The sequence below is a fragment of the Rhineura floridana genome, chromosome 6 (genome assembly GCF_030035675.1).
Source record: "Rhineura floridana isolate rRhiFlo1 chromosome 6, rRhiFlo1.hap2, whole genome shotgun sequence".
Taxonomy (NCBI): Eukaryota; Metazoa; Chordata; class Lepidosauria; order Squamata; family Rhineuridae; genus Rhineura; species Rhineura floridana.
In genome coordinates this window covers 90147619-90159647 of record NC_084485.1, presented here as the reverse complement: position 1 = coordinate 90159647, position 12029 = coordinate 90147619, and the positions used below count along the sequence as shown (strand labels likewise).

At 35.9% G+C, this 12029-nt stretch overlaps 1 protein-coding gene across 4 annotated transcripts in view; it reads right to left on the bottom strand.

The window, feature by feature from the left end:
- Positions 1-2409: 2409 nt before the first annotated feature.
- ELAVL4 (ELAV like RNA binding protein 4) overlaps positions 2410-12029 on the bottom strand; it is a 167134-nt gene continuing 157514 nt past the window's right edge. For 3 of the 4 annotated variants that reach the window (XM_061632941.1, XM_061632938.1, XM_061632940.1), the window contains exons 5-7: positions 11432-11657; positions 9359-9397; positions 2410-4097 (exon numbers count right to left, since the gene is read on the bottom strand). In XM_061632941.1, coding sequence (XP_061488925.1) covers positions 3770-4097; positions 9359-9397; positions 11432-11657 — 593 coding nt within the window. In that variant the 3' untranslated portion in view covers positions 2410-3769. The remainder of the gene's footprint in view (positions 4098-9358; positions 9398-11431; positions 11658-12029) is intronic. The other variant, XM_061632939.1, reaches the window with a different exon arrangement.

The window sequence follows — 12029 nt, the reverse complement described above, 5'->3', positions numbered from 1 at the left end:
ACTCCAGACAAGCTCCACCCAGACAATAAAGACTAATAGCTACATCAGTACAACTTCTAATAAGCAGAGATTGCTTTGCCATGCCACAATAGCAAAAGTGTGGTTGACAGGCTGGCTTATAACTCTGAGGTAAAATGCATTTGTGCTGGGGGTGTTCATTGCCTCTGTATGAGAGCCAAATAACAAAGTGATTCAGGGGTCCCTCTCTCAAGTCGAAGCATGATGACAATACCCTCACAAAGCCATGTTGCTGTTTGTGTCATATCCTGCTCTTTATTTTCCTATCTATCTGTGTTTATCTATGGCTGTGTACACACCATGCATTTGAAGCACGGACTCCCCCAAAATCCTGGGAACTGTAGTTGTTAAGGGTGCTGGGAATTGTAGCTCTGTGAGGGATAACCTAGTCCACAGGATTTTGAGGGGAAGCAATGTGCTTGAATGTATGGTGTGTATGCAGCCTATGGCCATGGGCTTTCCAAGACGTGGCCTGCGGAACACTGAAGAGCTCTGGATTCTGTGTGTGGGTTTTTAATTTTTTTTTGTTAAAGTACAGCTGCGGAAGATTTTTTTTCAAAATTAAACACTTCATTTGAATGAATTAATTAATTTATTTTGGTCATGGACCAGCCAAAACACTTCATTTAAATATTATATATTGCCCTGCTTTAACAAAAACACCGCCACCACCTAGAGCTTTCTAGAAACACCTCACACTGTAAGGTCTATCAGAGGACACAAACAACCACCAAAAAGATGGGCTGGTGTGAAGCTGCAAAGTTTTTTTTAAAATTACAAGCAAGAATACACACCAGTACTCTAGCATCTCTTAATTATGTTAAAGTAACAAAGAGACAAACCTCTGCCCCACCTAGATTATGAAGGAAAGTGAATCTCTCTTGAGAAAAAGACCCTGAAACTATTTGTCTTTTCTTTGGCAGGCTTAATGAGCTTCTGTTCCTGTAAATTTCATCCACTTTGACCAGATGTTTTTAGATTCTTCATTACGGTTAATGGGACAACACACAACTTTGTTTTATACAGAATTACTTGGAACCCGAAACACAGATCGAAGTAGTGACTCAAACATTTTTTTTTTAAAAAAAGGACAGACACAGGCCTGTGCACAGCCCTAACACGTGCATTGTTAACTGCATGCATGCAGAAGATATAAGAGCTGGACAAACAATAGCAGAATTTTGAAAAGGGGGAGGTACAGGATTAGAAACTATTTAGCTATATGGATGCAGCTATGGTTATGAAGACATCTGAACACGTTTAAAAATATGGCAAATCCATAGCCATTCTACACATTTTCATTTATTGTCTGGACAATTTAAATACAAATAATTCAACACAACAAGGTTATGAAAAAAACATTTACAATACTTTCCCTCAGAAATGATCTAAACTAGCAAGTTAAACATGAAGTCATACATTATAACTAAAATATACAACTGCCTGGTCCTAAGAATTTTTTTTTTTTTTAAATTTCAGATAGTAAAACACACTGTAGAGAAAAGATTCTGACATGCCTTCCCCGCTAATGCTTAGAAATTGCATCAAAACTTTCCCAACAAACTGCGCTCATTCACAGCAGATGACGTAGAAAGGTTTTCCCCAAACATTGAATGAGGGCATTTTCCTTTTTCATTTGAAATTAAAAATAATTTCAAAATGTAAATAAAGTGATGACATTTAGGATGCACAGCCTTTGCTGTTAAATTATTGGTCTACTACAAAATGTTTGCCTCTTCAGTGTGGAAAAAACAAAACAAAATCAGTATGTGATTTACATGCAGTTAGTGGGTATAAGCATGGGGGGGAAAATGCACAAAATAAGCACAAGTTATAAAGAACCATAACGTTTTATTACCATTAAGACTAAACTGGTATTGAAAAGATTTTATATAACAAGACAAGAAAAGCAATAGCAAATTTAACTATCAACTAGATTATGCATAGCGAGTAACTGTTTCTAGTACTCAGGGAAGAGCATGACCTTTTTTTGTTTTGTTTTAAATATATAACCATACAAAGCACAAACGTACGAAAAGGATCAGTGCACTGGACATGGGAGAGCACTCCCTCAGTCATTTTGTTCCCTTAGCTCTGTTTTCCCCAATCTGAATCACATTAAAATAAAAGACCCAGTTGTTGATTTTCTACTGTGCAGTAAGAAAAAAAATATTCACAACAAACATGACAATATATCAAACAATATTTCTACACAAGTTACCTTGATACCTCTTGCCACTTAAGTATCATAAGAAAACATTTTAAGACATATACAAACAAAACTAGCAAAGTGTTACAACTTAGAATAAGTTAACCAAAAGAAAAAAAATAACTTTATATATATATATATATATATATATTTATATTATATATACACATACACACACAACAAAATGACACAATAATATGCTTCTTCCCATAGTTTAAGTAAACAAATAAGTAGACTAGCCAAACTAGCAGTATTTGATTTTGGCATATGCGTCACATCAGCAAGTAAATAAATAAGTGTTTCAAGCAACATAAAGGGTGTTTCAAATGTGCCAACACAGCCCAATTTATATCAGTATGGGCCAGAAAGTGAATCTGAAAATTCTTAACAAATTTAAAGCAAATGTACTTTTTTCCCTCTAAACACATTACATTTAACTATGATACTAAGATATGTAAATAATTTTGTAGCACCTACTGCTTGAACAAAGGTAGTTTTCTTTATTAAAATTATTTTTTTTCCAAAACTTTTGTTCTGCTGATATCCCATACTGATGACTTAAAGAAAAAACATCCTGCAACTCATCTCCTTGCTTTTGGGTTTTGACTGTGGGTAACTGTGTGCCTGGGAAGAACACTCTCCCGTTCGGTATTTAATATTTTTATTACATGCTATGAAAAGATACGAAGATCATCTGTTTGTAGCCCATCCTTCAAAAAACAATCTACTTAATCCAGTTTAAAACACACATCTTGATCTCTAAAAAGTTACCAGTGCAGTATGAACATGACAAAGTTGTCAATTTCCCCTAAATTAGCCAGTCAAAATATTTTTTTCTCAAATCCAGATTCTCTTGTAAAAATTCTTTATATTTTATAAAAATAGATTTTTCTTGAAACCCATTTTCAGCAAAGAGACCACCTCTTTGGCAACATTGTTAATGTTATTTAAACTGTTATGTCATCAGGTATCCCCCTTCACCCTATCCCTAACAGAAGACTGTTTAGTTCACATGATATAAAATAAAAAAGGAAAAATAAAAAAGTTGCAAAATGCTGTTTCTCATTTTGCAAATTTTATTGTTCCTCTTTAATTTATGTTGGGGGTTTACCAATCTGATTGGATCAAACATTTTGGAAAAAAAGAGCAAAATCTGCTAATCCCATTAGTCTGTAAAAATGGTTTTAGGCTTTTCATTTATTAATTTTTTTCAAATGAGTGAATGGTCATCTTAAAAAGACCCACCTTCAAGGAAGGTGTAAAACTAGCTGGCCGGGTAAAAATCCCTGCACATTGTTATCTATGTATATTATATTCAACAACGACAGCTATGAAAGAACATTCAATGCATCAAAGGTTTTTTTTTCTAAGCATTATAAAATCCTTTCCTGTTCACAGGATATCAATATTTTAATACTTAGGCAACACTGGCTTATAAAAGTCCATGGTTGAGTATAAGCCTTGAAAGTTTTTTTTTGTTCGTATATATATTTATATATATATATATATTTATAATAATAATTATTATTAAGGATATGAAATTCAGGATTTATGGGTTTTGTTGGTTTTAAAGGAAACTTGCAATACTCGGTCTCCTAAGCGGTATCCGTTAAGGCTGGCAATTGCCATGGCAGCTTCATCGTAGTTGGTCATGGTGACAAAGCCAAATCCCTTGCACTTGTTGGTGTTGAAGTCGCGGATCACCTTGACATTATTGACTGCTCCAAAGGGGCCAAAGAGCTGCCACAAGACACTCTCATCTGAGTCAGGTGACAAATTGTAGACAAAGATGCACCATCCAGTCCCAGTATGGCCAGGAATATTCATTCCTACAAGGCTTGTCATCCCATCAATTGTGATTGGAGAAAACCTATCAGATTAACAAAGAAAAAAGACAAGAAAAGGAGGGCTAATCTAGAGATCAGTTTTCAAACATATGTTACATAAAACCAATATCCATAACCAAGAAAAAAGAGCCTGTTAAATTCTCTGCAGTGAAGAATACAGGTTCAGTTATTCACTGATAGAAGTACTCATAAATGCTTCAGAAACCAACTGGAATTGGGTGTGTATATTGGCAGTTCCCTTGGAGAATATGTTCAAACTTGGTTGCACCCTGCAAGCAAAGGAAGTCTCCTTTATGCCCTATCTAGTACATGATTCTATCTGATTAGGCTGTAAGTTAACCACCTTTTTTGTCTGATGAAAGCTTGCATATGGTAACACTTATTTGGTTCAATAAACGTTATCACACTATTTATTGTTTTCACATTGAAAGTAGTACTAACTCTTCTGTTTGTAGAAAATGGAATCTTGAGAGGTTTGTGTGCATGTGTGAGATATGAACATTTATTTGAAGCTATCGAGAGGCTAAAAAAAGTCTTTGATAGTTTAAATGTATATAATTAAAGTTGTATGGGTTTGCCTAAAAGTTCCACAACTGTTGACTGCACGAAGGGCAGTGAGCACTTTTCTCCCATATACTAATTACTTATCACACCACTGACATGGCAAAAATAATTTTTCAAATGTCTAGAAGAGTTCATAGCTATTAAGACTAAGCTGCTTTTACTCACAAATTTGTGTGACGTTGATATATCTAGGTCAGCGTAGCCAATGTGATGCCTTGCAGATGTTGTGGACTCCAACTTCCATCCACCCAGCCAGCTTGGCCAATGGCTAGTGATTATGAGGATTTGAGTCCACAACATGTGGAGAACACCATAATGGCATCCTATCTAGGTGGATTCTATATGATAGTCAGGGCTGCTGGGAGGGGGGTACAGGGGCCTCAGACTCTTAGCTTTATTTTTTTTTTAAAAAAAAGTAAGCCAATGGGACTCTTATAAAGAAAGTTATGAAGCAAAATGTGCAAGCAAGCCTTAACCTTCTAAGGGATTTCTCTGAGAAAATCCAGTCAGGCGACTTCCGGGAAGGGTGACTTAGCCTGTGCCTGCTTTTGAGACGGGCTCCTGCCTCAAAAGAAGCTTATTCAGATATATCAGTCAGTTTTTTCTTTTTTTTTTGACTGATTAAACTTCTCCCGGGTAGGGAGAAACGAAGAGATTAACCTCAAAGCCTATTTTTGTTGGGACGACCAGATCTCATTAATTTATGGGACGAGGTCCAGCCGACGAAAGTGGGACGGATTTTCAACAGCAAGCTCTATCTGTTAAAGCGAACGTTCATCTTATCTTCTAAGAGAGAACGCACTAACAGGCAAGCACCCTTCTTTCTATATTTTTCTTTTACTTGACTTAAATTGTTGCTGTTTAAAAGAGATTTGCCAGATTGATCGGTTTTTGACATCTCACTGGGGAGCCGTAACTTCTCTCTGCTACGCACTAATTAATAGCTTATCTCTGTTTTTGTTGCAAAAAGCTGTCCTGGATTTGCATTCTAAAGATATACACAGAAGAGGGATTTCTATTCCAGATTTTTATTTTGAAAAATATTATACTGTTTTGAGACTACTTTCTTTTTGGTCTATTTTATTTTGACGAATCTGTTTCTTGACGATTGCCATTAATTGTTTCGATCCTGGGAACTGCATTTTGTTTACTTAACTATTGGAGAGATAAGGCTGTCTGCTCTGTTTATACTGTGATGTCACCAAGTTTGGAGTATTAACCCAATTGTTGCTGAAATAAGAAGTGGTTTTCCTATATTTTTCTTTTAAAATGGCAATTAAGAAAGTGGCTGAAAATCTGGAAATAACTATGTTTCAGAAAATAATGGATGAGATTGAGATAATGAAAATTGAATTGAGTAAAATGAAGCAGGAGATTAAAGATATAAGGGTCCCTGTGAGAGAGGTGACCCTGGAAGGGGTCCCTGTGAGAGAGGAGACCCCGGAGATTGGAACAGGGGTCCCTGTGAGAGAGGTGACCCTGGAGACTGGAATAGGGGTCCCTGTGAGAGAGGAGATCCCGGAGATTGGAACCAACGTGGAACAGGAACAAGATTTGGAGTCTATGGACTTTAGAAATAAAATCTATTGTTTGGAACTCAATGTTATCTCTGAAGAAATGAATGAAGATTCTAGAGATAAAGTTATCAATGGCATGGATAATCTTCTGGACTGGAATGATGTGATGGAGCCCAATATAGAGAAAATCTATGGAATTAACTGCAGCCATGTGACAATGGAAAAACTTTTAAGAGATGACCCAGTGTATTTTGAAAAAAAGAACAGAGATATGATTTTACAGCAGTATTTCAGCAACCTATTCAGAATGGATGGCAAGAAAATATTTGGGATAGAGGTAATCCCCATCAGACTCTTACTATATGACTATGGCTTTGACAGCAAGATTATTATGGAATACTGATAATGGAAGATTGGATATTGAAATTACTGGACTTAACAAGACTACTGAAGATGGAAGATGGAAAATGGAACTAATGGAGATAATAGAACAATGGCTACTGAAATTATTGAACCTAACAGATTCTGATGTGATGGATTAATTGAAATGTTTATTTTGACTATGGTTATGACAATAAGATTATCATAATTAGTAATGAGATGGATTAATCGATATGCTTATCTGGAAAAAAAAAATTGATAGATATATTTCTTAAAGAATTGAAACCTCTCTTTGACTTTTTGTGGAAAGAATAAAGTAATGTTTATGAGATTTGATGATTAAGTAAGATAACTACTGGAGGAAAGTGATTTTATAATATGACTTAAGAGACAGGATTGTTATATATTATAGACTTATAACTGATTTGATCTTTGACAAATGGGAAGTCAATATTTTACTCTTTATTTTTTATTTTTGTTTTTTTTTTTTCTTTTTTTCTTTTTGTTTAACTATTTTTGATTTTGTTTTTTGTCTTTGAATGTTTTATGATTTTGTCTTGTATGTTTTATGAAAATCTGAATAAAAATTATTGAAAAAAAAAAAGAGAAAATCCAGTCAGGCTTCTCCCACCTTTCAGTGTTTTTAGCAAATGAATGAGTCAGAGCTGTGATTGCCAAGTGAGTTGTTTTGACACCAGGAATCCCTGGAATTCTAAAGAGCTACTGTTTTCCCCTCCCGGCACATTTCTTTCTGGCTAGTGGCTTATGTCTCCTTGCTATTTCTGTTTGAGATCAGGTACTCCCTATAAGTTATTTTCTGCCGATTCCACTTTGTTTTGTTGCTATTTTTACAGAATATAGCAGTGAAATGGTGAGAAATGTTCACTGTGTGCTTCACAATTGGAGTGTTGTTGTTATCCAATCTCTCTGTGCTTGTTTCTTAAGAAAATGCAGCAGTAGAGTGTGTGTGTGTGGGCTGGTTAAATTGATTTCAGCAAAAATATGCAGGGAGGAGTGATTAGTTGCTTTCCCACCCATGGAGGGAGAAATATGTTGGTGGGTTGGTGCTCTTGCTGGTATAAACACTTAAATGGGTTGCTGTTATTCAAAAAACTCAAGGTAATGTACATGGTCTTTCCCCTTTTTCATTTTATCCACCAAACAATCCTGTGAGGTAGGTTAGGCTAAGAGACAGTAACTGGCCCAAGAGCACCAAGTGAGCTTCACAGCTGAATGGGGATTTCAAATCCTTTTAGCTTGAAAAATAAAAAAATGCTGCAGTTATTACGAGATATTAATAAATAACCACAACAAATAAATGCACTGCTTACTTTTTAAATATTGATTTTATCCAAGTCACATTAATCAAAGAGACTTTGTGAATGTATAAAACAGCTGTAAATCTCTGAGGTTTGGGGAGCTTGGTTGCCCCCACCCTGTATCATTGCAGAAGACAAGTGCTGGGTCACAGTACTACAGTCCAGATACATTTTTGTGGGTGGTGGTGCACCTACACTGTACACACATACAGTATTAACATGCAACATGGGCCATGGCACACATGGTCTGTGTGTGGCATCCCATATTTCTAGGATACCAACACCAAATAACAGAAAGCCAGTCTTCTCCCCTCCCTACATTAATCTGTGCTTTTAACAAAATCTACCTGCATCCACAAACTATGCCATTAATTAGGAGAGAGGAACTCACATCCAAAGCTTGTCCCTCACAGGGAATGTCTCTTTCCAAGTCAGACAGGAAACATTAGGAGGAGAATAGCTCCATTCATACCTCCTGTAACACCTTGCTGGGTTGTTAGCAAATGTTAATGATCAAACTCTTATCTGTGGACATGTTAAATCTCAGGGATCGGTGTCAGAGAGAGCTGGCTTCCCCACTGGTGAATTTCCTTCCAACCTGCTAAGTCCACAGAGTGCCTCGCAGCCTCTCCCACCTCAAAGGATTAGAGTACGTGCACCCTTTTCATTACACATTCCTTTTTCAAGGTGGATAGATCACAATAATTGATCATACGTGCATATAGTTGTGTACACATCATGGTATGGTGAAAAGCTTGGGAGGACCTATTGCCACTATACCTATAGCATTTGTGGATTGTAAATGTTAGGAACCGTTCATTATTTTCTTTAACTTCTGCGCTGATATGTGGATTATTAACAGAGAAGTCATACTAACATAATATTTTCATGCCAGTATTTTCAAATGTCTAGTAATCAAACTATGAAATCAAGATCAGAACAAGCAAATCTTAAATGAAAAGCAGACAAACCACAAGCTCCAAATTACTGGGAACACGTGTTAAACCTGTAACAAAGAAAACTTAGGCCTGATTAAGGTGCACACAGTTACAGTGGTTTAGGAAAATTAGGCAGAAGAGAAGCTGCACCTCCCTTACCTTTTTAGACAATATTGGTTTTTAAGTCACATTGTCAGTGACAATGTTACACGGTAAGCCCTGTGACACTAAATCTTTGTTACAATAACTGATTTAGTAAGACCAAAAAGCCATTTAACAACATATTTAAGATATCAGAATGTTTGTAGCTGTTGCACCAAAACCATCTTAGAAGACCTGTAACAAAAGTGAAACAAACAAACAAAAAACACTATTTTTGTGCATGTGTGCACGCGTGGTGTTAAAGAAAACCAACTGAAGTCCAAACGAAAAGACAGAAAACATTTGGCATGCTGGTGGAAAAAAGGAAGGAATTAAAAACAAAATAAAGTTAGTGAATTAAAAAAAATTATAGCACCAATCTGTGCCAACATGGACATCTGGCAATCTGTGGAATTCTAATTACCTCTTTACGCCATAGGCCATATTAAGCAAATTGTCCAGCCTGAAAAGAGAAGGAGGGTCTCTGGGTTAATGTCTCACAGATGGCAAGATTGCTCAATGGAACTTTTATTAATAATGCTCCATTTTCAGAGAAGAAATTCGCAACATCAATTCGTGTACATCTAGTGGGTCTAATCAATCAGCAGCTATAAAGCCACTTTTACTTCAACAATAAACTAAAGTCATTTTTAAATGTGCTGGTAATGAAGAAAGGTAACATTCCACCGTCTCAAACTTTGATTCAGTACTGTACAGAAGAATTCCCCTATGAATTTGCTTTTGCACAATTTCAGACTAATATAAATTGAAACTATTATCATACTTTCTACTATTTACCTTTCCATTGCCAATAAACCTGTGAACAGAATTAAACAGTGAAAACCATAAGAAAAACATGCTAACTGCAGCTGTTTAGGATTCCACTAATCCTGTACACACATTCTTCTTTTGATGGGAAGAAGTTACTTTTGATCCATAAAAGTCTGTCAGAATAGATTATCCTAACATTTTGCAGATCAAATTAGAAAGTTGAGAACATTTAGCTTGTTGGCCAATCAGATATAATTTATAAAGGCCTCCCCAACTTTTAAAGTACACAGCTTTTAAGAAATTATGCAAACATTTTTTCTTCCCCAGCGTGCGAGGATGTAATACAGCAATAAACAAAATTAGCTAAATTGTTGAGAATAAAGGGTAACTTTTCAACAAAAACATAAAATTCATCACAGCCACGACAGAAAAACCAATAACTGTTCTGTAAATGCTTTAAATATGAAACCGTTTTCTGAATATTTTATCCTAATTTTGCTTAGTGGATGCATTTGCACAGAATGCTATGCCGTTTTTTGTTTCAACCATGGTTTGTTTAACAAAGTACAAGCTATCTTACAGACATGTAAAAAAAGGCACAACTTGTTTCTTCAAAGCTTAGTTTACTTTTCAGCTGCTCTTCCCTTCACAGTTTGGCATCATTTAGGACTGGATTGCCAAACAAAACACCATTAAGCAAGTTGTTGGGATAGGTCATAACACAAGATTATAGTTAAATCAAGTCATAAGTTTGGGGTCTGTTTTTATGATGTTTTGATGTGTTTTTAGCACTTCTGTTTGCCGCCCTGGGCTCCTGCTGGGAGGAAGGGCGGGATATAAATCAAATAATAAATAAATAAATAAATAAGTTTGTTAAGTCAAGAAAAAACCATGGCTTCACATTGTGGTTTGTAACCAGAAAACAAGCCATGAGCTGGGCCCAGACTTTCAGAAACATCACACTTTGGCTAAACAAACCATAGCTTGGTGTTATGTGCAAGCTGTGCCACTATATATATATATTATTTTGAATGATACCATAATACAGATAAATGTGTGTTGTCTGCACTATATTTGAGTGCTGTTCCAAAGAAGGCATTTGATGCCAATAGGCACTACCAAAAGGTGACCGTCACACTAATCTAGAGAAGCCAATCCAAATGTGGAAACAAGTTTCTGCATGTGTATACAAAAAGCTGCCTTGGATGGGAAAAATCAAGGCAACAATGGTTCACAAGTTGTGTGAATGTATTGTGTAAGAGACATCTAACAACTGATCAGTACTGCCTATTGTCAGAGAAGAAGATGATTTAGGTATTTTAGAATATAGCCTGTTTCCGCTCTCTTTGCTTAACAAGTGATTGCTGCAAGCTAAACATAACCTGGGGCACATGGCTGCCAGCTCACAGCTTTTCACTATATCTCTAGCTTGCTTGACTGGGTTTTTTATTCTTAATTACCTACTGCTGTGTCCATTTTTTCTATGTTTTTAATTCTTATATAGAATAAAAATTTAAACATTTTCCTTTTCTTAATTGTTTATACAATAATCCCATAATTCCTTTACCCAACAAGATATGGTTCAACCACTGATCTGCCAATTTAATAATCTAGCTGCAACTGAAAGATGGCCCAATCAACTCCCACTTATAGGCTATTTTTCTTAGGAGTCTTAGGAGAACTTGATACACAAGACTAAAAAAAACAATAATTTGGTGACAGTTACCTAAATCTCTGAGCTTGATGGTGGAGAGGTCCAGGATAGCGTCTGTTGGGAGACTGGTACAGTTGGGAAAGGAGGGCTTGGCTTGTTTTCTGACTGGGGTTATTAGCAAACTTCACAGTGATCGGTTCTGTAGCACCACTGGGCTTCTGGCCATTAAGTCCCTTTATGGCTTCTTCTGCCTCTATTCTCTTATCAAAACGGATAAACCCAACACCACGAGAAACACCTGGGAAAAGAATATGATATTTAATTAAGCAAAGGAGTAAAATAAAGAAAAGCTTCAAGAAATCTCATAAGGCCATATAAACTGACATAATGCCAAAGGAAATACAGCTGAATACGTTGGTCCCTCAAAGAAATCTATTACAACTGTAATAACTTTGCCTAGATATTTATGGTCTTATAAGTAGTCACAGATAAACAAAGAATTAAATTTGAAAACAGGCATCGTGTGTAAACATGTGGCTGTTTTTGCTTGTATAAATGAAGAATATAAGATACGTCCATATGTTTTTCCAATAAAATCCACATGTTTATTTCAGTCTGACACAAAAAAAACCCCCCTTTATTTCAACTGGAGGCACACATACAAGACCTT